This window comes from Cadophora gregata (genome assembly GCF_030347475.1).
Source record: "Cadophora gregata isolate MNR1 chromosome Unknown scaffold_2, whole genome shotgun sequence".
Lineage (NCBI taxonomy): Eukaryota > Fungi > Ascomycota > Leotiomycetes > Helotiales > Ploettnerulaceae > Cadophora > Cadophora gregata.
In genome coordinates, this window is record NW_026695925.1 from 3,537,096 (window position 1) to 3,564,310 (window position 27,215).

The 27,215-nt window shown below is 47.6% G+C and overlaps 10 protein-coding genes across 10 annotated transcripts; 4 read left to right on the top strand and 6 right to left on the bottom strand.

The window, feature by feature from the left end:
- Nucleotides 1-492: 492 nt before the first annotated feature.
- Nucleotides 493-3,370, bottom strand: ONS95_008447 (uncharacterized protein). The gene is made up of 2 exons (XM_058502001.1): nt 2,799-3,370; nt 493-2,741 (listed from the first exon to the last, which is right to left on the bottom strand). The coding sequence occupies exons 1-2, from the start codon at nt 3,232-3,234 to the stop codon at nt 1,666-1,668; spliced, it is 1,512 nt and encodes a 503-aa protein (XP_058363323.1). The 5' UTR covers nt 3,235-3,370; the 3' UTR covers nt 493-1,665.
- A 180-nt stretch (nt 3,371-3,550) lies between these two features.
- On the bottom strand, nt 3,551-5,929 carry ONS95_008448 (uncharacterized protein; the record flags this gene model as incomplete). Its single annotated transcript, XM_058502002.1, has 3 exons — nt 3,551-4,607; nt 4,658-5,816; nt 5,863-5,929. The coding sequence occupies 3 exons, from the start codon at nt 5,927-5,929 to the stop codon at nt 3,551-3,553; spliced, it is 2,283 nt and encodes a 760-aa protein (XP_058363324.1).
- A 1,615-nt stretch (nt 5,930-7,544) lies between these two features.
- On the bottom strand, nt 7,545-8,914 carry ONS95_008449 (uncharacterized protein; the record flags this gene model as incomplete). Its single annotated transcript, XM_058502003.1, has 5 exons — nt 7,545-7,983; nt 8,039-8,208; nt 8,257-8,324; nt 8,375-8,605; nt 8,662-8,914. 5 exons carry the CDS (start codon nt 8,912-8,914, stop codon nt 7,545-7,547), a joined length of 1,161 nt encoding a protein of 386 aa, XP_058363325.1.
- A 549-nt stretch (nt 8,915-9,463) lies between these two features.
- ONS95_008450 (uncharacterized protein) lies at nt 9,464-12,140 on the bottom strand (the record flags this gene model as incomplete). The annotated part of the gene is made up of 8 exons (XM_058502004.1): nt 9,464-9,573; nt 9,620-9,818; nt 9,873-10,076; nt 10,199-10,363; nt 10,412-10,909; nt 10,963-11,340; nt 11,386-11,994; nt 12,138-12,140. 8 exons carry the CDS (start codon nt 12,138-12,140, stop codon nt 9,464-9,466), a joined length of 2,166 nt encoding a protein of 721 aa, XP_058363326.1.
- A 968-nt stretch (nt 12,141-13,108) lies between these two features.
- On the top strand, nt 13,109-14,797 carry ONS95_008451 (uncharacterized protein; the record flags this gene model as incomplete). Its single annotated transcript, XM_058502005.1, has 1 exon — nt 13,109-14,797. The coding sequence occupies one exon, from the start codon at nt 13,109-13,111 to the stop codon at nt 14,795-14,797; it is 1,689 nt and encodes a 562-aa protein (XP_058363327.1).
- Nucleotides 14,798-16,344: 1,547 nt separating this feature from the next.
- Nucleotides 16,345-17,365, top strand: ONS95_008452 (uncharacterized protein; the record flags this gene model as incomplete). The annotated part of the gene is made up of 2 exons (XM_058502006.1): nt 16,345-16,528; nt 16,575-17,365. The coding sequence occupies 2 exons, from the start codon at nt 16,345-16,347 to the stop codon at nt 17,363-17,365; spliced, it is 975 nt and encodes a 324-aa protein (XP_058363328.1).
- A 1,189-nt stretch (nt 17,366-18,554) lies between these two features.
- On the top strand, nt 18,555-20,615 carry ONS95_008453 (uncharacterized protein; the record flags this gene model as incomplete). Its single annotated transcript, XM_058502007.1, has 3 exons — nt 18,555-19,584; nt 19,633-20,002; nt 20,047-20,615. The coding sequence occupies exons 1-3, from the start codon at nt 19,414-19,416 to the stop codon at nt 20,613-20,615; spliced, it is 1,110 nt and encodes a 369-aa protein (XP_058363329.1). The 5' UTR covers nt 18,555-19,413.
- Nucleotides 20,616-20,988: 373 nt separating this feature from the next.
- On the bottom strand, nt 20,989-21,514 carry ONS95_008454 (uncharacterized protein; the record flags this gene model as incomplete). The annotated part of the gene is made up of 2 exons (XM_058502008.1): nt 20,989-21,198; nt 21,253-21,514. The coding sequence occupies 2 exons, from the start codon at nt 21,512-21,514 to the stop codon at nt 21,119-21,121; spliced, it is 342 nt and encodes a 113-aa protein (XP_058363330.1). The 3' UTR covers nt 20,989-21,118.
- Nucleotides 21,515-21,821: 307 nt separating this feature from the next.
- On the top strand, nt 21,822-22,815 carry HOB3 (BAR adaptor protein Hob3; the record flags this gene model as incomplete). Its single annotated transcript, XM_058502009.1, has 5 exons — nt 21,822-21,834; nt 21,899-22,069; nt 22,121-22,268; nt 22,315-22,373; nt 22,421-22,815. The coding sequence occupies 5 exons, from the start codon at nt 21,822-21,824 to the stop codon at nt 22,813-22,815; spliced, it is 786 nt and encodes a 261-aa protein (XP_058363331.1).
- Nucleotides 22,816-23,814: 999 nt separating this feature from the next.
- ONS95_008456 (uncharacterized protein) lies at nt 23,815-24,978 on the bottom strand (the record flags this gene model as incomplete). Its single annotated transcript, XM_058502010.1, has 1 exon — nt 23,815-24,978. One exon carries the CDS (start codon nt 24,976-24,978, stop codon nt 23,815-23,817), a length of 1,164 nt encoding a protein of 387 aa, XP_058363332.1.
- Between the last annotated feature and the right edge of the window lie 2,237 nt (nt 24,979-27,215).

Genomic DNA, 27,215 nt, shown 5'->3' on the forward strand with positions numbered 1-27,215 from the left:
TCGGCATCGGTGTCAAGCTAGTGGATTAGTAAGTGTAGGTGGGTGTAGGTGTGGGTATAGGCATAAATATAGGTTGGTAGGAGGATGGAGAGGTAGACGGATAGATAAGGTGGTGATGGGGAATTAGTGAGGCGGAGTAGAGTGAAGGGGAGGGGAGGAGAGGGAGAGAAAGGGAGGAAAAGGAAGTGGAGTGGAGTGGAGTGGAGTGGAGTGGAGTGGAGGGCAGAGAGGGGCAGAGAGGGAGGAGGAGGTAAGGGGAGGAGAGGGAAATGAAGTGAAGTGAAGGGAAGTGAAGGAAAGTAGAGTGTCAGGCCTGTTCTGATGTAGTGCGGTGTCTTGTGTTTGATTTGTTTGGTTCCGTTCCTACGTGTCAGCTCATATAACAAGATATTCCCCTACTGTTTACACTGTATCTGGAGTACGTACGGATGTGCGAGTCGCTATCTCCTACATCAAAACACTTTACGAAGAGGGCGAATACAGAGTTATAATGGTCTCCTTGAAATTTAACTTGGTGCACTACATGTTGCAAATACTAGTGACCTAGTGCGGAATACTGCCTAGCTAGTTGTTCTCAAGTGGCTGTCTGTTGTGTAAAACCAAACTTCGGGTTTTGTGGTCCGGGAAGCCTTTCGCTCTTCTTGAGTCCGGTCTCGGTGTGCTCTTCCAGCCAATACCCCTCTTGCACATAGCTCTGCCGTTTCTTTCCTTTGGGCGTACGTCGTTGTTGTAGGTGTCAGACACTGTGGTATATCTCCTTCCCCGACGATTTTGCCGTTTCCCGCCATCTTACAGGACGATGAGACTATCCTGTAATTACACAATGAAGGTAATGAAGGGAGAAAACTACGGTGGAGCATGTGAAATTTAGTTGGAATTGTAATCATCGGGGCTGGTTATTGTACCGAAGCACGGTAATTGAAGCTACTGCGAAACCAGAAATTCAGGCGCGGGAATGAATATCCAAAGCAGAGAAAAGAAAACTTTAAGCCAATAGAGTAATATCATTTTCAAAAGAATCAATATTGAACTTCCTGAATATCTCCATCGTCCGCCCACTTTATCTCCCTCGGAGCTCCGGCTTTGAACATCAGCAATAACCACTGAACTGGGACGTGACTCACTCACTCTCGGTATTTTTTGATGAGTAAACTAGCCTCAGATGATCTCTATCATATAGATCGTTTCTCCATTTTCATCCACAGAGACCTCAATACAGTCGTTAGCGACAGGTGTTGATGCCTCCAGGAATTCTGCTAGTTTTTGATCCCAATAAGAGACAGAAAATTCCCCCGCGCGTCGGTACTGGCCTTGTCTACCTTCGATCGCTTCAAGTATTAGTCCCTTATCTCGCAGTATAGGTAAAACAAAGAATTCCTTTCTGTCGGCCTTTTCTCCTCCTGGTCGTTGATCTTTATCAGGCATTTGCCCCTCCAACGATATTTCTTCCTATTCTTCATCTTCATTGATATCATTCCTGAACGCCGAAGCTTCTAAATGGGGGCAATCGAATTTAAAACTTCCCCAGAACTCATTATTGCCGTCTAGAATCATACTTGGCCCTACGGCGTATTTGACATGACGCTCAAACCTGCATGGTTGGAAGTACTTGCACTTCAGTCGGATGGTACCACCGTTGACTTGTCCAAATGGGCCGGATGAAGTCTATTCAGCGACCAGGCTGCACATTTGTATGTATGGTTCCGTCTCACTCCCATCTATCGTTATTAAAGGGGCATAGACGATGCCTTCAACCGAGGCCCAAGACCATGTCGGTGCTACATATATCTCTGTTCTCTTTGATTTGTGCGACCACCACAGTAGTTGGATCTCCACATCCTTTTTCCATAAGCCTGCAACATATTCGTCTCCAGTCTGGCTTTGAATGAGTTTTGCTAGCCCCCCGATTGCGATGAGCTTGTCGCTGAGCTTGGTTAAACTCATCCTTGAATATCGCGAGACCATTGACCACCACTTGTTACGATTAACCTTCCCGGAAATGAAATTTTCATCGTCTATGGAGCCTGATTCAGCACAGGAAGTCTCTTTGCAATCCCAAAATATCTCTCTTTCATGAAAGTATAAGGTACGAGGAGGTAAATATCGTTCTTGGAGCACCCAGCCACGCCTGAATAATGGCGTTCGTCGAATGGCAAGATAGTTAGGTGACTTCACATCATGAAGTATTGTTCCGGAGTGGGTTTTCAGAGTCAGTTGAGTTCTCCAAGTCCTCTCCCTTTGAAAGAAGCAGCCAACACCGCCATCTTCAGCACTCACTGCTGCTATGTTCAATGCAGAGCCTCCATATACATCGGTCATGAGACTAGACTCCCTTTCCCAGTCCTCTTCGTCATCTTGAATGATACATAGCGAGTCAATCCATATGTAGTCGAAGCCGAGATACCGAGCAATGAAAATTGCATCTTGGAAAGTTTTTGATAGTATATCCAATGGAATACTGAGACAGAAACTTGCCAAGTTACGCCTCTTTAGCTTCAAGAACTCTTTACCACCCCAACAATGGCTTAGAGTTGCGTATTGGATCGATTTCGCTTCCCCTTTTGTTTCATACAAAAGAATTGAAGCCCCGCCAATAGCAAGCAGCCTGGACGGGGGTTTATATTCGCTATTCTTGGAGGAACATATCTTGTGTCTTTCAACACAAGTTTGCAGCCACTTCTTACAAAGATGCATACCATCCAACGTGCTTGGGGAGGTGATGATTGCGTCGTATTCAAATGCTAGACAAAGTGTTTAGTGCACATGTTCATCAAAACACGTAAGGTTGGAGGACTTACCTGGCTGATCGGTTGGAATTAAGTCGATCACACTCATCGCTCCGGGGGAGCGACTAGGAGATTCATTAATGATCAGTCTGAGGTTCCATTCAGATTCGGATCCTAGAGTGGTTCTGTAAATGAATCCTGTCTCTCCTGGTCGATTTTCTGCAAGCGAGGAGGAATGCCGCATGGCGGCAGTCAGAAACTGACGGCAGAGTCCACACCCTTGTAGCGCAGACTGTTCCAATCCGGCCATGGTGTTGTGATGTGCAATGACCCTCCAATCATTACCCCAATTATCTACCATGGACTGACAGAGTTCACACATGTACAGAGGCGCAGTTCTCAATGGAAAAGTGGTGTCGTCACGAAGAGTGTAAGGAGGGTAAAGTATAGGACGATTTCCAGATAAGACTCCTTCCAAAGTTCTCGTGGCCTGATCACCAGAAGACATTCTATTTGCTTCGCCAATGCAGAGAACTTGAAGTCGTAATTTGATTCTTTGGCTGAGCACTTCTTTTCGATAGTCAGAAGGGGGGGCTTTCGACAGAGCCTGACGTCGAGATCAAGATATTTCATGTCACACAGGCTAGGCGGCAGGATCAGCCACAACATAATCTGGCCAATGAAAGCCAGTATGCGAACAAGAAATAGGTGCTAGGTTCCAGATCAATTCAATTTGATTCTTGAGGCTGTGGAAAAGTAATATTTCAATTGGAGCATTACCGCACTGTTATTCTAACTTCAAACTCCACCCAAAACGCCAACCATCATGCATATCTAACCAGTGGCGGATTATTCCTATTCATAAACGTCGTGTACGCGGGGGAGGGGTATGCAGGAGGTGGCGGACCACCCCACGGCTGTCCCATCATCGGTCTCTGTGGTGGAATGGGAGCAGCCTTCCTACGTCTGCTCCTCCGACAACAAGAACATATCCAGCAAGCAAGGATGATCAAGACCAAACTTCCAAGACCAGCCGACAGCCCGATTACCAGATTCCTGTTTCTATCCACCCATGATGAGACGCTGTCTCCAGTTGAAGAGGAGCCACTCGAGCATCTACCACTGTCGCAAAACCCTCCATTACATGGCGTACCATCTAAAAGGTTCCGGTTCAGCTGCGAGCAGAACTGAGTATTTGTCCTCTGGGAGCATCGAAGTCGGCAAGAATCATCGTCGCAGGAGTTCGTATAATTGCCACTCGTTCCCTGAATAACCACCTGTTGACACTGGAGATCTCGGCTCGTACATTGTCCCTGAGCACAGAACTGGTCAGAGTTGTCACCACATGTCTGTCCGTTCGGTTGATAGGCATCAGTGGGACAAGATCCTGACGATCCCGAACAGACTTCCTGGAGATCACATGGACCTCTGCTCGCTCGACAGATTGTATTTGCTGCAGCAAACTGGCAGCTGGAACAACAAGCCTCGTTTGCATCATCACATACGGCGTTGCCTCTGAATTGACAGGTGCTTGGATCACAGCAAGGGTTGTTGCCACACTCTTCAGCAGAGCCACAGTCACACTGTTCTCCGGTTTCCACGATTCCATTGCCGCATTGAGCACCATTGATCGTTGCGACGTCGACGTTGTCAACCAGGCATCTCGAACGGACTGTGTTACTACCCATCATCGAGCAGATGTTGCCGATTGTGCATTGAGAAAATTCTGTCATGGATCTCGAGGATGTCGGGTTCATCAGGAACTGCCCGTTTGCATCGCATCCAGACTGGGAGAAGGGACAACACTGAGAGGATGCACCAGCTGCACAGTAGCTAGCGTCACAGTCGTGAACAGCTCCGAAGGTATGTGCGCTCTCGTGGCTATGCAAGTCAGTAAAGTTCACACCAGTCGAGGGTATCAGTCGACTTACGCGAAAACCTGCCATTCTCCAGTAGTTCTGATAACCACATTCGCTCCAGTCACAGACTGTTGACCAGATCCTCGAAGATTTGAGACGCATAGCTGCCCTAGCCAGGCAATACCGACCGTCCCTCCAGACCGGCAACTACTCATCAGAGTCCAGTAAGCGTTGTTATCACCCCGAGTTCCTCGCCATTCCGAGAACTGCTCCAGCTTATCTTCGATGTCATCAGTCGTCGTACACGCCACGTTCCAAGGTGCAGATTCAGCAGCCGACGAAGGGCACTGCGCATCGCTAATCGTCAAGTTCTGCAGTCCGATCGTGATGTTGAAGGTCCGCTCATACACATCCGAGGCGGTGTTGACCATGGAGATAATATTTTCTCGCACAGCTTCCGCACTTGCGAATGATGCTGTATAGGAACAGTCTGTTGCGATTCCAACCAATGCTACTCGGCCGGATGTTGGGCATCCATCAGTTGATCCAATGCTGTTTCGCAGATCCCCATATCCTGAGTTTCCTCCTGGAATAAGTTGACGGTTTGCGAGAGATCCCAACGCTGCACTGTTCCAGCTCATGCCAGCCCTCGCGGAGAGTGGATTCTCTGGCCCAACATTGAAAGCCAGTTGGTCCGACTGGCATCTTCCTTCATCGCCATCTCTTTTCTCTTCCGAAGCCATGTCCGAGTCCCGGTAAACAATCATCCGCTCCTCCGGCCCTTCGTTAAAATGGAGATCCATGTCGCGTTTCGTTTGCATGTAGCTACTCTGTAGCTGGATATGATGTTGATTTCCAAAGATGCTGAATGCCCCCTCCACCAAAGGCGATGTTCCATCCCTTTTCACATACACTCTTGCCCATCCACCTTCCATCCATTCCCCAGTTATTGATTCTATCCATGCTTTCCCCTTGAACACCTTGTGTACTAACCTATCGATGGGCTCCGCATGCCGTACCTTTCCCTCGCCATCCAGATATTCAACATATGCCTCTCCGCCCAGAATGTTGTGGTTCGGTTCGAGAGATAGCTTCACACGGGGCGCTTCATCCTGCAGCGAGAATAACAAATCAAAGGACGAGTCGTGATTCACTTGCTGATTCCGCGTATTTATTACTGGATTTTCGACCGCATAGACATGGCTAATCCGATCTCGAGCCTCCGATCGTCCTACAAGTAATCAGTAATGCTCTTGCACGCTGCGCAGAGTACTAACCATCAACACCCAGATACAAAACAACAGAAGCGATTACCGCAAAATTAAATAACCTCAAAAACCACATCTCCGAATTTATTCTCCCGGCGCATTCAGTCTCAGCTAAACGCGGGGCACACACAGATATTTATTCAAGAGGCACATCAAACGCTGCTTAAATACGAAGGCGCTGACAATCCTCATTGCCAAGTCCGGCACAGCACCCAGACCACTGGGTATGTCGGAATGTCGTCACGGACACAACGTCCAAGGCTCCTAGAACCCCTCTGAATGGTCACCCCGCCATCCTCTCAGCACTCGCTCGGCTGGGCGGTTCTTGGACGTGTTGCGTAACGCAGGGAGGCGAAGCTCGCTGCTCGTGGTGGTGTTTTCTGCAGCCAAGGCTTGGCCTTGCAAAAAACAGACGCCCGTACTTTTCAGACTTTCAAGATGTTGGATTCATTTGTCGGAGTTACAATAAGAATGAGTGAAGAAATGCCCATGGAGTTTAAGCTTCAATTTTGAGTTGGATATGATTTGTTATTCAAGGACGGACCACGGGGTTTTGGGTGCTTGGGGTAAGCAGGAGAGAGGCTGTGCAGAAAGGTGATTTAAGTTTTGGTGATGCCAGCAGTGTGGTTCGAGTGAGGGAAAGATAGGTTCGTCGGCCAAAATGGGATATCAATACATCTCTTTTCGGTCCTTTCAAGAAGACATGCCTGGAAAGTTGAGGATGCATCACTTCTTCCCCTTCATTCTTTGATCAGTTACAACCAACAAGTCCCGAGAAAATTGGCAGACTTGGCACATGCAGACTGCTTACACCCCGCGTGTTGTCGTCGTCGGTCTTGCTTTGATATCTATGAAGACGTCGGACAAGGTGACGACGACTTCTTCTTGTCTCCCTCTCCCATTGTCGGATTTGTTAAGCATTAAACTCCGATCTCTGGTAACTGATTGTTGATCATCTGAAGAGAAAGGAGAGGAGCAGAATATCCTCGCTTAAGGAAGCTAGCCAAGCTGGCTAAGGAAGCTATTGGCGGATAGATTTGGATTAAGTGGGTCTGTATTTCTCTTTGAATCCACTGAGTTTGTTCCGCCTCAGATGGATAATTAGAATATATCAGATCTCTATCAGTTTCGAAAACTGCAATAAGAGATTGAAAAAAGCGTGGTCTGGATGTGAGAAGCTCGTTCACGCACTTAGCCTAATGGGGCTCCGACTCTGGCTTAGAGTGTGCTTGTTTACGATTTTCATTCATCAAAAGTGGATCCGAAATTGAAAGTAGCACGTATGTTCTAGCTATCTTTGGAAGGAACGATCTGTCATTGGCTCATTCGAAACCCGTCGTAGCTATCTGTTTGAATACGAACGATGTGACTGATAATGGATAAGAGCCAGTCGACTAGCAGAGAACACGGGCATGAATACAATGAATCAAGTATAAGATGAAGAGGAGTGATTTGGTTGATGACATCAAATGCAGACAACACGAAACTCCCAGATAACCAGAATCGCACCCGCATAGCCAAAGAACCACGAAAAATACTACATAACTGACGAAAGATCAGAATATCAAGACTTGATACCAAGTCCCGCTGTCCCAAGTAGAAGGCCAATGACTCTGGCTATGCCGTACTGGTTTGCAATAAAATAGAGTTATACAGAAATGCAAAACGGGAAGCAGCAACATGTAATCTTGTCAATGAGAGCCTAACTTTAGCGGAAAGAACGACTCTGGCATGGGCTCAATATGCCAACGCTCCCCCCTTTCCTCATCCAGAGCATTATCCCAGAACCTCTTCAACTCGTCCGGTATATCCCATCCCAGCTTCTCATTCCTCAAATGCATCCTCACCAAGTGTCGCTTGTGTTCCGCATCATCAACAAACTCGTCTCGCCGATGTAGCAACGCCAGATTATTGACGAAGTATATATCGCCCGGTTGTAGTGCTATCTCAAGACGGCTTTTCTCGGCTAGGGAGTTCAGAACATCAAGTGCTTCTCTTTGTTGGGGAGTGATCGATGGGATGGAGGTAGGACGGGGGTAAAATTCGTTGCCAACGAGGGCGAGGCGAGTGAAGCAGAAGATTATTCTGCTGTGGTGGTAGAAGAGAACCGGCCGTTGATAGTAGTATGGTCTGCAGAGGTCAGCTAGTCTTCATGCAAGCAGTGATGTTGATTTCGACCGCGTACAGGGCGAATGGCCAGTCTGGTGCTGCCAGTGTTGCTATGATATCAGGTCTTGTCCGCGCAAGCTCGTTATAGATGCTGTGTCCCGAAGCTAGCACACATTTTCCACCAGCTGCAGCCACATCTCTTGTCTGGAAACCAAGTATATCCGCGTCAGGATCTGTATGGAAGGGCTTCAAGTCATTAGCAACTGCTAGCTTATGGGTGAGCCGCTGGCTTACAATTGTATCTGTCGAGTATCGCACATGCTTCGATAGTCTTTCATTGCTGGGATCAGCTGTCACATGGACTAGTTAACCACTTAGCACATTTCTCAGAGCTTGAGGAGGTGATTTATACCAAGCATGTTGCCAACCTCATCTTGACGCAACCGCTTCTCCGCAACATAGCTCTGTATTCCCAAGAACACGATCATGCCATCCTCAAGGCAGTACCGATCCGTTTCTAGTCCTCGAAGAACGCAGAAGCCTCGCCCATTGTGTATCTCTGCCGCGACGGAATCCAGAGTTTGGCCAAGTCGATTAAGGGGGAAGTTGTTACGATCCACCAGATTCCCATCGAGGCAAAGAGCTACAAGCAGGTCAGCCAAAGGCAGGTAGGATGACAGCAAGAGCGTAATTCTGTACACTTGAAAGCGTCAAGAGCCTCGTCAAGCTCTTGCTTATCCTCTGCTGTCAGGTTAACAACAAAGCGGACTTCATCGGCGAACTCGGCAGGAGTCCAAACCTGCCCGGTTTCGAGGAATGCTGGGAATCCATGAGGAATGGAAGATGCGGTGAAGTTAGAAGTCCTGGTGAGGCCAAAGTAACCTGCTGTTGTGATCGACTCGAGTCTACGATCAACGAGTGAAGGAGTTTTTCTTATGCTAGCCGCTGCCATCTCGCGTTCGCGTATAATTGGGCGGTGTGTTTTGTTGGCTAACAGATCAGAACCAATAACAGGAATTAACTTTGGCCGGGAATGTGTGCGTAACTCCAAGAAATAGATATCATTTCAGAGAGCGACAGGTCATTTTTGGCCGGGAGCGGACCGCTTTTCAACGATCCATCCCCAGCGGCATCTGAGGAGGGAAGGACTGGTACAGAGTCAGAGGACAGTAGAGGGGTGTGCTCTTTAGCCTTGAGGGGCCGCATTTCAAGGGCCAGCGTCCAAGTCCGTTACTATGTGCATGGGAGACAGCATTACAAGAAGCAAAAGCAATATTCTCATGTTATGATTGCCTCACGCCATCCGCTGAGCGACCCTACCCGCTTTGAGAGTACCACAAGTACCCTAGAGTTTCAACCTTTTCTGGAAGATCCCGCAGCGGAGCCTTGCCGCCACCAACATCACAAGCCTCCCGTCCCCTAGCCGATCCAATGTAACCCCCAGTCACAGCTGCTGCAGAATATATTGAGGCGGATCATTATTGCTTCTGATAAGATCCTATCATTCGCGTGTACTACTACGTGGCTCCCAATCCTGCTCATAAAGTTGAGAAATGAAGTGATGTGGATGGTCGCACGAGGACGGCTGCCGTATCTCTCGATGCTTGGATGCTACGATACCATTAGCTTTGCATTTGGTGTGGTGGGCTTGTCGTACCGTTGGCTTGAACATGAACAGCCGTCCTTTTGAGGAACTTCACTTGGTCATCGTCCAAAATTGCCATGGAAACTGCATCATTAGCATCCCACTCCAGTGAGAAAGGACGTTGACCCCGGCAGGCGTAGTGATAGTATGCAAGAAGAACATTCACCCCCATATGAAGCTCCTCGACCATTGCAGGCATCGCGAATTTCCTCTGCACCATGTTAGAAGAGTGCAAAAGTGGGCCGAAAGAGACTGGATGACATACTGTCAGGCCATGCTTTTTAGCGTATTCAATGTCCGTTTTCGTGATCAAAGATGCGCTGTGGAGCAATATGAAGATGCAGAGGTAAATGCAAAACCAGTTTTGTGGCTTGTGTGCCAATATGAGCTTTTGCAAGTGTTCAAGTATCATTGTCCTGAGAGGCTTCATGATACCTTGAATCAAAATGACCTCTATTTGACGACCCATCTGGACAAGTCAGTATTATCACTTTTATTTTCATTGCATTGTTGGGCGGCGGAAATCCAGTGCGACCAAAGCAGGAAGGATGAAGGAGAGTTAGCTTGGGGACTCAAGAAAGTTGTACGTACAACTGGAGGAATGGGAGTTTGGCCGCACAGTGGACTTGTAGGGCCCATTAGATCAGGAGGCATATCAAGATGTTCACTTCCGACAATTGTTTCCGATCTGCAAGTCATGCGTGCGACAACCCACAGACGGAGGACCATGTTCAGGAGTACACGCTCTTGTTCACTCTAAGAATAGTTAGCAGTGTATCTCCGCATCGTCTCTAGGAAATGTACCATGTGACTTTTGGAGGCTTGGATTGCCATGGTGTAAGTATCAAAGATCAAAGCATCTTTCCGATCCAATGTACTCAGGAAAAAGTGTATCCCCTCCTTGGCGATGTAGTCTCGGTAGGTCCTCTCTGCCTCCTTCATATTTTCGATAGCGAACGGAGGAACAACCGCCTCTTCAAGTTTGCCTGCATGAACCCATTTCCTTGACAGCTTATCTCCAGGGACGGGAATGAACTTTCGAACTCTGAGCACAACGGGATTCGGAGAATAGCCTTGGGTGACTTGAATAAGCTTGATTTTGGGATCGCTCCACGTGGAAATATCGTTCATTTCCATCGCATCCCATCGCCTACTCCATTCCAAGCCTGGAACATAGCCCTCCCTAAACAGCGCGGCATCTGGGATCTTATACCGGAGGCAAGGGAGGTTGACTACTCGTGTGTTCGCAACTTTCTTGCAGGTGAGGCAGACACCGCGTGGATCGAAAGGGTCAGGGATACACTATGAGGATTGTCAGCAACATCATGTTTTACCACAACACACAAGTAGCTCACTCTTGTCCGCTGCATCTTGCATCGAACGCAGGCATTGTCTTTCCTGGTCTGTGCCGTTTGCGCCTTCTCTGCGGGGTTTTTGAAGGGTCCACGTTTGGGTCGACTCGAATCATCATCAATATTAAAGTCAATCAGAGGGCATTCTTCGTAGGAAACCGATGTCTTCTGAAGAGCAGTTTGCTGTGTATCAGTGAGGCCCACTGGTATCAATGGTCCCGATTCTGAGGGCGAAAAGTCGTAGTTGGACAGGTTCGGGTCCAACTGCTGAGCGTATGTCATTCTCGGCTGTGGAACTGGTGGCTTAGAGAGATTGTTGTGGGAAGGTTGCCACGATGAAGAGATGCGGAAAGGAGCATCGCAAGCAAAAATCGACGAGCACTGTGCCAGTCAGCATTGACTTTGAACACAGCTCCGATTCCTTACTAGTGAGTTATCTTCTGGTTCTTGATTTCCGGGGTCATAACTTGTGTCGGCATAAGCTGAGTGATCAGATGAGGTGCTTGCACGATTGGATAGCAGTGGGGCTTGTGAAGGTATTGCGGGTGTGAATCTATTTGTTGACTGTGGTGTGCTCTCAGTTCCGGTGTACGTCATTTGACGAGTAGTAGATGGCACAAATGAATCATCGTCAGCAAGCATATTTGAGAAACAGGTCGACCACGTGGTAACCGGCACATTGAATCCAAAATTCCTATCTCGTGAGGAGCTGCTGCTAGACTCCCACTCGTTACCCATGGCTGCTTGAGAACTAAATGAATCTTCGGAAGTCGACGAAAAGTATGAAAGTGGCTGTTGGATATATTCTGGATGGCTTGGTCTATGTTGGTATGAAGGAGCTACCGAGGATCGTCGTAAAGAACCTATGGCCGCTGCAAGGTCAGATGTATGAATCTGAAAGAATGATGCTGTGTTCTCAATCACTGCGTGTTGCTCTTTTGTGAAAGCATTGTGAATAGAATCGACCTTGTATCTCTTTGTTGGTTGGCAATTGGCGAGGGAGGGATTGGACGAGCGACGTTTGCGTGAGTTGTCCTGAACAGGAGACGTCAGATACATGTCCAGCGAGGAATTCGAAGCAGATAAAGAAAAATAACCGAGGTTTGTGCAACAAATCAAAGACCAAGAAGCAAATAAGGAGCATGCCAGAACAGGAGAAACACTTCAATTCATCATACCATAGCTGACGGGAGGGTGCAGGGCCCGAAGTTGCGGTATACAGGTGGCTAAATGAATCGGTTGTCCAGGGCTACATCTGCGATATCTTCCCGGGGGGTGACACAGATCCCTTGCAAGAATCCGAATTCAGAGGACCATGCAGCCGTTGTGATATGCTTCTCTCACTGTTTCATTTTCCGGTACGATTCAAACAGATTGCAGTCAAATGTCTGCATAGTCCTAGTTAGCTGGGACATCTCATATAAGAATCTAAATACTCAGAGAAAGCTTCAATAGCTCACACGCTAGGTTTTCCTATTTGCAATAACAATGGTGGCCGAGGCAGATTTCGATGTTGTCGTGAGATGTGGTTGGAGTCAGGATGATCTTGATGCCTGACGTTAGACAGGGTGGCGCCGTCGCCCGGCCGCTTGCTGGGACTTCAAGCCACGACGCACGCACAGCAGCTCACCGGTCCCGCTTACATGTCTCAATAATACGGCGTCTCATTGGACAGTTCCCATAAAATAAGGGACGGGAACTAAACGTTATTCTGGCGATCGCGATGAGCCTCAACCGGGGAAGAGCACATAGGACTCGGGGAGAACCTTTACCTTGCTCCACCCACCTATATAGACCTCTTTTCATACAAAAGTATCTCACCGAATGGGTTCCACGACATGTTTCATGTCCAGTATGCAACTCAAGTGCAACATGATATGCAAACATTCACAGAACCGACATTTCTTGATAACGTTTGAGAGTACAATGTTGAGAATGTGCCAATGACAGGAAGGAAGCTGGGTGGGGGGAACCTTCCAAGGAGAGTCCTGGCGTCCTCCGGTGGAAACGACGAGAAAATTTGAACAAATGCAAATGGGACCAAGCGGATATCGAGTGTGGGAGGATGTATCTGCCACCCCTCCGATGTCTTTAAAGACATGGTAAGTTAAGCTCCTCTACGACTCGTTTCGCATGGAAAACGAGGAAAATGGATCGAACAATAACCTTGACTCCAGAGCTTGCATATCGGGCAATATGCCCTTCGACAGCTTTCTGGGACCACGGAAAGTACTCCGGTGGAGATGTAATTGACGCCCAATTGCCTTGGGATCATTCCCCTTTGAACCCGAAAAACAGAATCGACAGTCTCACACCGGTCCGAACACCAAAATGGAGAATTGATGGGTGTACTAGTCTTGGAACTCAATTCTTTGCCGTCCCAATTTCCATCTCTCCCTTGCCTCCTCTGCGAGTAGACACTTTCCTTCCCGATCCAGCTCATTGGCCTGCACAGCTGCGGCTAGACTTGGATTTCGAAAAGGCGTTTCTGTTTCGAGACTCGCGTACAGCATACTTTGGCATTTCGCAACACATCCTCCGAGCTCTGGAGTTTTGGTCTGCTTCGATCGCCGACTTCGAGACTGTTTACCGGGACTTGACGTTTGGATCAAGGATAATGTTCGAAAACATTGCCAAAGATGTCCGGGACATTCGTGTTCGGATCATACGTACGCACGACCTAGAACGTCAACTTCTTTCCCTCGCAGACCTGAAGCTAAATCAACAAATAACATTGCCGGGAACTTTGGATATCTCCCAACTGACCCTTGTTCGACAATTCCAAGACAGTGCTTCTTTGGTTCGGATCTTGGGTTCGGATGATATCAAGCATCCTGTAGTGTTCAAGACTCTTTCAGATACACCAAAATATCTTTATCATGAATTAGGAACCTTGCTTTCCTTGCCCGAACACGCAAACGTCATCTCCAAGCCAGAGCATATCATCACTAAGCAATGCAAGTTCGGAGGAAAAGTTGCTGTGGTAGGATTTACAATTCAATATCACCGACAAGGGTCCCTTCGGGACGTGCTAGCCCATCGACGCCATCTTGGAACACTTACCTGGGAACACCAGATCAAATGGGCCTGTCAAATTGTCATGGCATTGAGGCACATCAAGTCGCAAGGTCCAGGATGGTACTGTGATCTTCGCCTGGATAATGTCCTATTGTCAAACGAAGATGATGTTGTTCTCATCGACTTTGAGCAAAGAGGTGTACTCCCTGCCTTCGCATCGCCATTGGACAATTACCTACAGTACGTCAATGTTCTGGTGAACGAGCCATTACTCCACCCCGCAGCGAGGAAGGAGTATGCAGACCTTTATGATACGCATATCAGACCATTTGTGCCGAAGAGAACAGACCAGCATCGAGGTTGCGTGCCGTGGCTGTGTATGAGTAAGTCTGAAAGGGATGCCTCGGAGCTATACATCTTGGCTCGACTTCTCTGGTGTATCTTCGAAGGTGTCTGTGCTCCGCAGAGAGAACTCTGGATGGAGTATATGTACGAGCCTGATATTGAATTCCCCGAGTTTCGTCGTACCCCCAAGGAGCTGAGAGAGCTGATATTGATCTGTACACCAAGCTGGAATAGGGTGGTAAAGACATTGCAACGGAAGGCATTCAAACTGAATATTCGAGGGTCAAGTGACGATATACAAAAACATGAGAAAGAGGCCCTAGCTGCAATAGTTGACATGTGGCATGGAGAATTGCATCGTGCCAAAGACTTCTTGAGTAATAGACGGGCACGCTGTGAAGATATCAGTGGTGGAAATGTGGGCTGTGGTAGCTTGAAGCTCGATCGTATCTTACAAAAGCTCCAACAACTGTAGATAGCATCTAGGCCTGTGGGACAGATGATCAAATCAATGGAATGTTCTTGGAGAACAGAAGATTTCGTCTGAAAGCTTTTGTTGTCGGTAGTAGGCTGTAGGTAAAGTAATGGAAAGGATGTGGGGCGTGTTGTCAGTGTCACGTGAACCATTTCCATTGGAGAGCCTCAGCTGGCTTTCGCGCTTCACCAACTCAGCGTACGATTCTGCGCGCCGCGACACAACCATACATCAGCCGCCAGCATGGATGGATATACAAGATTCGCCAAAGCTGCCTGCTACCTCGTAGCCATTACAACAGCTCTGCCGACAAACTGGAGCCCATTGCGAAAACGATTGAGACAATCAAGAGACATGAAAGGCACCCGAGTTGATGTGTAGATGTATTGACGGCTGGGTATACAATCGAATAGGCAGTAACTGGGCACCTGGCGATGGAGTGGTCCCGCATATAGAGGAAGCCAGTCGAGGTATGCGGGTCGATATAGTGGAGCAGCGCGCGACGGCGTGATGGTAGAAACGGTCGAAGTTATTGGTCCATCCAGGCAGCGCAATCATGGCAGACGCAGATCTATGCTTAGTCTTTGCTGGTATTGCAACGACTAATATCCATCGAAAACAACTCTGGATCGTTCAAGCTTGGACCCTGGATAGAGAACAGAGCTCGTGGACTACCTCCTTTCGAATTCCCACAGCGAGACGAACACAGCAGTAGTGAGAAGCGGAGATAAGGGGCGGTATTGGCAGAGCGGCAGTAATATTGAAAGCTGGAGGTTATGGCTTCAGGAAGACGTTCAGCCGTATTTGGAATTTGCCTCGCAGAAGCCTGCGTCAATTTCGAATATTGTTATCCTTTTAAACCCTAACAGCTCCCTGCTCCTTTCAATGGTCATGGGAAGCTCTGGAATTTGCACAAGCTTACGAGATGGCCGAACATTCCTGGCCTGAATCTGTTGGAAAATACGCTTACCTGCAAATGAGGGAGTATCATATCCTCCAACCGAAGACCAGTAGGACCATCAGATGAAAGCGGATCTGATTATGTACCCAGGACCAGTGACATTAAGTGGCCCATTTCCGATGGTCGTGCATCGCTGAAGGGCTTGCTCATATTGCTGGGTTGTATAGTCGAGGAGATACCTGCCATACCCATTGCTCGAGTGTGCCGACTATACCCTTTGCCTCCACTCAACATTGCCATCTATGAACGCCGTTGACGCCCTACGTCTGGTGATAACCAATTAAGCGAGACCCGGGAATGGATAATTATAGTGTCAAGCACCAGGCGCTTTCTATCTGGGCTCCAAGTCATATGCGAGTGGGAACTCCGTGTTTGATACTTTCGGAGTCTTGCTCGGAGCTCATTACTGCCAGTTGACAAACCTTGTTCGTTTCCACTTCATCCCACTTTGTTTGTGTGCTGAGTTGTTCGTTTCTTAAGCAGGTTTCATCATGACTCAAAGTGGGTACATAATAAAGCATCTACAAATTCTAGCTCCTCAGCCTCGTTGTCTTTACGCTTCATTCTCATTAACGTGTCATATAAGATGATTAATGTTTGCCTAATTGGCAGTGGTGGAGTTGGGACAATTGCATCCCTGGTTCTGGAAAAATCTAAGCGAGCGAGAGTTACAGCCGTCCTTCGCTCAAATTACGATCTCGTCGCAGAGAAGGGCTTTGACATTGATTCTATTGATCATGGGAAATTATCTGGATGGAAGCCATCCTCAAGTAAGTGAAGTTTCTCCATGAGTTTGGCAAACACTCACAAGGTCAGTCGTACGAAGTGTCGAGGACGCTGCAAAAGAGGGGCCATTTGACTACGTTGTCGTAGCCATAAAAGCTTTGCCAGATGTGTACTCGGTCCCAGATATCATCAGACCTGTCGTTACACGCGGTGTCAGTGCCATTGTCTTAATACAGAATGGCCTCGATATCGAAATACCACTAATCGAGGCATTTCCGGGGTGTACGGTCATGTCAGGTGTCAGCCATACTGGAACACGAATAACGGGCAACTTTGTCTACCACGAGGATGGAGAAAAATTATTCATCGGGGCACATTACCATTCAGGACTACCGAAAGAAAAGCAGGCCGAGACCACGAAACTGTATGTTGAAATCTACGCTGCTGGTGGCCCAACGGCATGCACCTACGCTGAGGACGTCATCTTCTACCGGTGGCGGAAGCTCTTCTGGAATGGCGCATTCAATACCCTGTGTACTCTAACTGGTCTCGATGTGGGATCTCTTCAGAAGGGTGGTGGGACGGAAACACTTCTTAGACCTGCACTGTTGGAGATCTATGAAGTCACGAAAGCTGCTGGCTACATATTTCCCGAAGACATGGTCGAGAGAGCGATTCGCGATACTCCGCCTTCGAGTCCTTTCAAGCCAAGCATGCAGGTTGATCTGGAGAAAGGAAACCCGCTAGAGATTGAGCCAATTCTTGGAGGACTGCTGAAGCATGCGAAAGAGTTAGGAGTTGTGACACCAATTTTGAGCACAGCGTACAAGGTGCTTAAGCTGGTACAGTGGAAACTGATACAGGCCAGGAAATCGGCATAGTCGTAATTGCAAATGGAGAGAGGCTCAGATGGAGCCTTCCCGGGTTATAATTGGAACACTTCATCGACATGTTCTTAGAAACCCCAGTCTCGCTTTCCATGGCACATCGTTACTCCCAATGGTGATGATGGATTGTAGTCATCTGCAGAAGAGGCTATGTTTATTGGCATCACGTGTCGTGGGCTTTTCCCAAGAAGGTAAGGTGAGGTACTGCTTGGTTATGCGATTTTTTTTTCCAAGTGTACCAGCATGAGCCTTGATGACTAGTGATTTTTATGAATCATGCCATGCCTTGAATGGAGTTGGGCACGTATACAATCACCTGATAAGGGACAAGGTTCGGTTACTGAGTCAGAGCCCCGAGCAATCAAGCTATACCCATATACCTCCAAATGCTTGTACATGCAGAAAATGTCATTGAGACAAATCATAGTGCTTCGCTGGTCGATCAGCCGGCGAATATCAACAAAATCAAAGCCTCATCCATGCTGGCGCGTCAATTTCTCGCTTCTCTTCATTTGACATCCGTTCAATGTGTAATTGTCTCTTGGTTCGCCTATGGAACCAGTCAATCTCGTTCTTTCGACGGATTGGATCAAGTTAAAAACTGCTGATTGACAGACAATGATCGCAGAGACTTTTTAGGTAGAAATCAAGTTTAAAAATAGCAAAGCATTCTGGGAATTGTGCGAAACCACGGAAAGCTTAAATCTCTTCGCCTCTTCAAAACGAGTGAAACCTCCGGTTCCACGTCACATGGCAAACCCACTCGAACTTAGCAGCAAAGGTGCGAGAAAATCATCCAAGTGCCCTACCGAGAATTTGTCATCGGGGCATTGTCCGTTCGATGTGGACTCCTGGGAAATGAGGAGACATCCGCTCTTGCAGCCCCTGGTGGATTTTTCGCTTACTGAACCCATGTAAACAAAGCAACCCCTGACCAGGTTTCAACCCCAATCAACCCATAACGATCGCAAGGGATGCAATTTACCAGAGATACAAGAGGATTGATACACAGACGGCCCCCCCACACGCCCCCCCCTTGTCAGACGAATTGGAGGCTTCAAAAACCACGAACAGTTGAAGGCACAATAGGTATTTTAATCACATTCTCCCACGCTTTAGTTAGTAAACCCCCAGAGGGGGCCTCGTGCTATACCTACGCTCTAACCCTAACTAACCTGCTAACCCTAACTAACCCTAACTTCTGGAAATATACTCAGAAGTAGTATAAGTGTGAATGTGCCAAGTAGTATGATAGTGGTCCTCTATTGGTTGCCAGGGGGGGGCCGTCTGTGTATCATTCCTCAGATACAACGTTGCAAGGTATTCGACTCCTTCATATGACAACTTGTCTGTCTGTGTCTTAGATGTCCTCATGAATTTTGTCTCTCAAACTTAATGCGCAGATTGGGGAGTCCAGTACAACGCATATTGGATGGCCGTCAAATATGTCTTCGTTAATTTGTAGGGTAATTTCCAGGAGCACCCCTCGTCAAAGGTTGTCATTCAGGTGTCAGTATGAGATTACAGGTCAATCAAATACGGCTGCAAGTCCGACGATTTCTTCGCCAAGCTACCACTGTGATAGTCGCCCACAGTTACAGCCGCTGAGCCGTACTCGTCCGCTCGTATCGAGCAGCCGCACGGATCACGATGGCGCAAAATCATACCAAACATGACCACCTCGTCCCCAGAGTGATCCGAGTTCTTCAGCACTAGCCCGCGTGGAAGTGTTTCCCGTGCCGTGCCGTCCTTCTCTGTCAGATCAGGGGCCATTGAAGGGGGGAGGGAAGATCAAGACGATTCAAGAGAGACTATTTCCGGGACAGGCCCGTCGCGAGACAACCTGAGCTGGATTAGGCTGGTATGGGGTAATTCGAGCGATACGGGTCCGCTGAGAAGGTTTACATTGTGGCTCGTGTCTTGAACCCTTTTCTCCATATATCACCTCATCTCTGTTTCTCCACCTCCTTGTTGGTTTTCTTTCGTTCGTCGTCGTCACTTCTCTAATTTATCAGAGCTTAGCAGAACAGACCATTGCGGGTATGAACGCTTCGATCAGTCCTGGGCCAGACACCAGGTTCGCTCCAAACTATCTGATTCCATGTGGAGTTTTGGCGGTCGTGGCACTTGGTCTTTGCGTAACGAGGATATATACTCGGTCGCGCCCTGTGCTCCACTTGGCGCTGGATGATTACTTGATTGTTGTTGCTGAGGTACACATTCCTCTCCAAATGTTCAACGATTATGTCTGACTGAACTAGATATTCTCCCTTACCGGGTACTGCCTTGCTTGTGCGGCAGCTTCTCATGGCTGGGGACATCTCTCGTTCTACATTTCTGCAGCCGATCAGAAAATTGCGTACAAATGTATCTTTGCACTGGAGCTCATATGGGTGCTCACGATCCCGCTGATTCGAATATCGGTGGCATGTTCACTTATGCGATTCGGTAATTCGAGACTGTGGATGGGCACACTGTACGCATTGATAGTGATCCAATCACTGATTTCGACGGGATGGGTTATTCTGCAGTTCTTCAATTGTAAGCCATTACGATCATTCTGGGAGCCTGTGTCGAACTTTAAGTGCTGGCCTCGAGATGTCACACTCATATATGGCTGGTTTACTGCCTGTAAGTACCCTACGTGTTAAGCCAAACAAGTCTGACAGACGTAGGCGTATTCATCCTCATGGATTTCATACTTGCAACCATGCCACTGAAACTCATCCGAACACTCAACCGGCCTCTTCGCGAGAAGATACTAATCGGATGCCTGATGGCAATGGGACTTATAGCGACAATCATCGCAGGAATCAAAACAAAGACTTTCAAGAACGTGTACCTGGGCGATCCGCTTTCTACGACGGTCGATAGTTCCATGTGGGCGAAGCTTGAAGAGTTGGTTGGTATCATTGCAGCTTGTATGCCGTGCCTTAAAGCACGAGTAGAGAAATTTCTCCGACGAGCTGGTATTCTGTCAGACCAGCAGGACTCAATGCCGATGCCCAGCTTTGTTGATCCCAACCATCTTAACGGCAACGTCCCCCTAGGAGCAGTTTTACATGTGGATGCTTCAGGTTCGTCACAAACTGCTATGGCCGGAAGCCAGCAGAGTATTCTTGGGAGATCAAAAGAATCGAAGGAGACTGGCGGATCTGTAACTCGTGTGAAAAGCTTGGAGGATAATGGGAGCCTCAGGACGTTTAGAACAGAACCAAGAAAGGAAGAGGATGTAGGAATGTGATATGGGCAATGGATATGGATTAATGATTAAAGTCCTCGATAACGGACTTAACACGAAAATAGGACTGTATGAAGAGAGTGGCTAAGCCAAGAGAGTAGATATTTGTTTCGAGAGCTTACTTGACGCCGGGCTTCTGGCGAAGGAGTATAGGGACTGTACGTAGCATAAGGAATGCCTCCAAGCCAATGCTCGACAGTATAATGGAGGATCCGATCAAAAGGGAATCCAGTAAAAGTATCGAGAGACAAACATGCTTTCAACTTGTAGAGAGCCTTCCATTTGATCTGTAGTTGGGTATCGTCCATACTTCAACGCCAATTCAAGCCAATCGTCCTTGTCACAACGACGTAGACTTTTGGAGCCAACTTAAACAGCTTTTCCGATTCCCATTCTCCTGAACGCCAATTATGCAATGTCTCCAACCCCTCAGCGGTCTGTAGTGACCACTCGCCAGGAGAAGTAACTTGTTTTCATCCCATCCGCTAACATCTTGATCCTCAAGCTCACGACACCGCGTCAAGCTCCATCTGATCCTCCGTCGACTTCTCTGGCTTGGTTTTCGATTTTGTGGTCTTCGGTGCATCTTCGATCCGTCAGCATTGCCCTTCGTCGACTCCAAGTCTTCCAATCAACTCACCTGTCATCTCAACCTCTCCTTCTTGCTCCATCGCCTTCTCTAGCGCTCTTCTTCTCGCATTGTTCTGCAATTTCTGCAACTTTCTGGCTTTCTTTCCCGAGACAGGTGCTAGGGGCCCACTAGTTGGGTGCAGGACATCGCTTCTCGCTGTTCCTCGAGGGTTCTTGGAGACCTTGTTCGCGGCGTTGCGCTTTTGGACTTTCGCGCGGCTAGCGGTCTTGCGCTGCTTGTTGGGAACGTTGGGGTTTCCGCGGGAAGGCATCTTGGGAGTTTGAAAGGCGAATTTGGTATTCGTGGAAGGGGTGTTGTGGTGAAGGAGTGAGTTTGATTGTACAAGGTCGAGTTGAAAATAAATGAAGATCCTTGGCGGAGAAAGTTTGGTGGGGTCGCAGCCAGAAGTGGCACAGCCACAGGAACCTCGTCACCGCAGGCTGGGCTGCCTTCACTTCTGTAATTGCCAACGTCCCCCCACAACAACACCACGTAGCGTTGTCAACAACAGACTTACAATACAGCCTCTTGTTCAATCCCTTTGCGTAAGCACATAGATTCATCTTTACACTGACACGATGTCTTGGGCTGGTACGTCTCTCCCCTTCGCTCAACCCTCTCCTGGCTGCCCCGCTGACTTGTTGTGCTATTGTAGGATTCAAGAAAAATGTTAACCGGGCCACGACCCAGGTGATGATGAAGACGGGACATGTAGAGAAGACGAATGATCGTGATTATGAGGTTGAGGAGCGGAGATACCGGACAATGGAGGCCGCGTCCATGCGATTGCAGAAGGAAGCAAAGGGATATTTGGATTCTTTACGAGGTGAGCACGGATCTGCAGGAGCAGGAGAGAACTAGAGACTGACGGGAACAGCCATGACTGCCTCCCAAATGCGTATTGCAGAAACGATTGATGCTTTCTACGGTGATGCTGGTACAAAGGATGGAGTGAGTAGGAGTTACAAGCAGGCAGTGGAGGATCTGGATGCGGAGACAATCAAGGCGCTTGATGGCCCATACCGGTATATTCGGAGGATCCAGAAGATGAATTTGCCTAACAATACACAGAACGACTGTTTTGGAGCCGATCTCTAGATTTTGCGCCTACTTCCCAGACATCAACGAATGTACGAGCACCTATTCCCCCACCCACTGCCAAGCTGACAAGTCACAGGTATCAAGAAAAGGAACCACAAACTCCTAGACTACGACGCGATGCGCGCAAAGGTCAAGAAGCTTGTCGAGAAACCCGACAAGGACGTCACCAAGCTCCCCCGCGCCGAGAAGGAAACCGAGATGGCAAAAGCCGCCTACGAGCAACTGAACGAGCAGCTCTCCACCGAACTCCCTCAAGTCATCGACCTGCGCGTACCATATCTCGACCCCAGTTTCGAGGCCCTGGTCAAGATCCAGCTACGGTTCTGTGCGGAGGCGTACTCAAGAATGGCGCAGGTTCAGCAGTACTTGGATGCGGATACGAGGGAGCAGTATGCGCAGGGACATCTGGATAGTCGGGTTGAGGAGGTGTTGCAGGAGATTAGGGATTTGAGCATTAGTGGGACGGTTTGAGGTGGTAGAGGGCGGCGGAGAGAGGTATAATATCAGGGTTGGAGTATGGCGTTTTTAGAAGGATTAATGAGCTGAATGCGATACTGTCTACACAAGCTGTTGACGGATTCTGTGACATCTACTTCCTTGTGTAGGAACTCAGTTGTAGAGCTTGGCTAGGGTGAGATATCTGTATCTACAATTTGGGCGACAAGCTCAGAACTGCCCATGCTCCATGAGCTCTACTGGCTCCATGCCTAGGACCATTCTACTTACTTGCAGGAAGCAGAGTACAACAAGATGCTAAGAGGGAGTCTAGAGTATGTGATAGTATCTACAAAACAGCGAGATGATATACATCGGAAACATCCACCTGGAGGAGCAAAGGCATGCCTCTATATGTTAGAGGTCGTCTAAGTCAACACTACCTTCGCCCAAGCGTTTCTACCGGCCGATGGAGAAACAACAAGAGCAGTCGACTGAAAATGGGGGCTACGCAAGGACTCACTGTGTCACTGGGTGACTATAGCCCAGATCTTCATATACACAGGGCGAATTCGTCCTTTCTCCTGGGATTAAGTCGTCTCAAGCAGTGAGACATTCTCCTTTTCTTTTAGTAAGTTGTCTTGCCATAGATATATTTTGGTGACAAACGAGGGAGTGGATATTGACATCGTGTTGGAACTCTTTTTTGTTTGTATTAATATCCTCCTGAACTTTTGGGCTGTTTAGATATTACCGAATAACGCAGTGGATCTCTGACAAGTAGATTTCTCTTGTCTTTGAGCTTTAACATGGCGTGTGAAATAGGTAGTACACGGTCACGTCTTGTATAGAGTAGAGTAGACATTTCCAGGTAGCAAGAAAGCAAACAAGTAGTATTAGAAGCAACCTGATATCTCGATCAACGCCCCTGCTTGAGGAGACCGATAAAAACCCAAGGAAAGCATCATTACCACCCTCAATTTCATCTCTCACTCCCATTCCAACCCGTCGTCAACGATCAACACCAACTTTCCATCACGCCTTCTTAACACCACCACCCTCCACAGCTCCCTGCGCCATCCATACAAAATACGTCCTCGACTTCGCCAACCAAACCGCCAAACTCGGCACCTTGAAACCCATAACCTGCCCAACGCCACCACTCGGCCCTGTAGGCACGAACTGCGTATCCTTGAACGGCTTGAACTCTTTCTGCACAAACAGCTTCTCGTTCCCTGGACCAGCAGCGTTGGCGAGGTCAATGCCGATGCTGGTGCCCAGCGGAGCGACAGAGTTGTTGGCGTCCACCACGCTACCGCTGCTGTAGGACGCAACGTCGCCAATCGCGTAGATACCCGGCTGGTTGGTCCGGAGGGTCTTCTCGTCTGTGAGGACGTGACCGGTGGAAGTGAGCCAGGAGGGAGGGAGGAACGTGGTGTTTGGTTTGGGGCCTGTGGCGTCGATGAAGACGTCTACGATTCTGGAGGAGCCGTCGTCCAGAGTCACGGTCGTGGTTCCATCTGCATTTTTCGTGCTGGAGGATACCTTGATGCTGTGGACGGTCTTCACGCCTAGGGATTTGAGTCTTGATTCCGCGGCTGAGCTGTTACCTGGGACGAGTCTGGGGAGTAATCGAGCACCGCCGGAGAGGATGGTGGTGTCGTGGTTGGGGAATTGAGCACCGATTTCACCGGCTGTTTCGACGCCGATTGCTCCTCCGCCTGCAATCAAGACTGTCTTTGCACCTTGGAGAGCCGTCCTCAAGGCCGAGATCTCAGACTTCAACTTCTCCTCGGTCTCATTCAGCTGCCATACAGGCGACTCAAAATACGAGCCGGTCGCGATCACGAGACTTGAATACGTGATGCTCTCACCATTGCTCACTGTCACGGTCTTCTTCTCTGCGTCAAGAGCCGTGGCTTTTCCCTTGACGAGCGTGAATTGCGCGGCATCGTAGGATGCAAATTCCTTTGCAATGGGAAGGAAGACTTTCTCTTCTGGAATGAGAGTCTCGCTGACGATGAGGCGCGGGGCGGCGATGTTCCAGTAGAAATCGGTGTTGGGAGTGACGATTGTAACGTGGTAAGGAGTTGAGGGAGTCAAGTTTGAGACCTTTGGGATGACATGGCGGAGAAGGTAATGTGCGACATTGATTCCGGAGTGGTGACCTCCTAGGATGAGAATCTCGTGAGTAGACATTGTGGTTAAGGAGTGTGTTCTTTGTCCGGGAGGAGGTTGTGTTTATGTTGTTATGGAGTTTCCGTGAGTCGGGATATCCGAGGATTTGAGAACGTGAGGAGGTGAACAAGGGAGGGGAGAAAGGAAAGAAGGGAGGGAAGACCAAACGGACGCGCGACAAAGGAATGAGAGGCTAAATAGTTACCGATATTATTTCACCTCATTAAACTCAAATATCGCAACATATCGCTTCGTGCATGTGCTTGCAAATCAGATGAAGATAAGACAGCTCTTTGCGACAAGGCCGCGCCGGACACCGGCAACGACAGTGCCCGAAGGGAAGCCATGATGAGATGTGCGATCTGGACGTCCGGGTCCACTTACTTATTCCATATCCTGTCCGTGAATTGAAATATCATGTGTTGGAAGAACCAGAAGCGATTGTTTCCGTCGTTGTTGCTTCGGATAGTACCACTTTACGCGATTGTTGACGTTGAAATAAGTATGGAGATGTGAGTGTCAGCAACGGAGAAATAGTACTTGGAATCATCATGCGTACATGTCAGCATGCTTGTCCGATGTAAACGTCCAAGCGTGCAACGATCTCGTATGATAACTCCGCTCCGAGCAGGTTTGCAATGTGGCAGCCCCTAGCTTCTCCTCAGATTTAACGCGTCTCTAATGAATCACTGGCTATAATGGATTCAAGGTCCTGGATCTCGTTACTACTACGTTCTAAGGTTTCTATACTAGCAGTAATATATTACTATATCCTAGGTTAGTATATTTCTTTATAAACTAACTACTAGAATAGCTATATATATTCCCTATATACTAGAGTCCTTACTTCAGAGATTAGACTTAAAGAATCCAGATACTACTTATTAAGGTCTAATAATAAGTAGAACACTATATTAAAGAGTAATTGTAAAGATACTATAATCCTCGCTAAGTTTAAGTCCGCGGAGGAAATCGAGTCTTAAGAGACTACTCCCGACTCCAGAAGTATATTACTAGTAGTATAAGAATTAAGCAGGTACTTATCCTGGGGCTTTACTATAAGATATCTAGTTTACTATAATAAAAAAGCAAATAAGCGTTAATACACTAATTAATAGGTTAGGATTATTAGAAGTAGCGGAATAGAAATAAGAGAAACGTTAAAAGCTAGTCCTGAAATCTGAGAATAAGAAACTAAAGATTAAAAGTTTATAACTAAAGCGAATAAAGTTATAGCTATAACCTGCTAGTAACTTAGGTCTCTTTTACTATATTAGGATTACAGACGATACTAAAAGAGTATCTTAACCTGCGACTTATAGACCTAGAAGACGGATAATAATACTAATATTACCTAAGGTTTTAAAAGTATCCTTAAGTATATACTTAACGAGTCACTGACTTTTGATATATTACGACCTTTCTTCTAGAATAAGAGAGTTTCTATCTCTTATACTAAAGTTAGTATTCTCTTAAATCACGTTATAACTTTTAGCAGAGCTAGTAAAACTAGTCTTAAAGCTGGATAATAAGAGGTATATATATATGTTTTAGTTAACACTAGAGTTACTGTCGTGCACCTGACGCACCTGAGGCACTCCCTAAGGCGCTCCAGCCAACCAGAGGCTACTTATATAACTAGAACTCCTAGAGCTTCCTCTTATAGGGGAGCTCTAGAATACCTTAATAAATTAAGACTTTCATACTACATGAAGCTCCTCCCTATAGTACACGATAGTTAAGAGCTATATTCGCTCGTTTAAGCTACTATACGAGTATACTACGTAGTATAGGTAGAGTTGCAAGTAGTGTCGAGAGATACTTATACCGCTACTTAAAGAACTCCTTTAAATACCTCCCCGAACTTCCCGAAATACTCTCGACGCTATTAGTTCTATAGAAAGCCTCTCTGATATATCGACGTACTTTTAAAACGAGTTAATTAAACACGAGGGCGATACTCTCGATTAGAGAAAGCAGTGGCCCTAGTAATGAACGACCTTCCGGTACTATACCGAACTCAAAAGAATCTAGAGATTTATTAACCCTGACACTAACGATATTAGAAATATCGTTAAGCAACGACCGAATCTCCCGAGTATTAACGATTTTATACGAGAGAAGACGAATAGTCACCTTAGCAAGTAGATAGCGTTGTTAATACAAGCTAACCTAGATTTACTAGCGAAATAGAACGCTGCTACTACTAAGGAAAGAGAGAGTATAATAGAACCGCCGGCGTCTATAAGTAAGCCCTT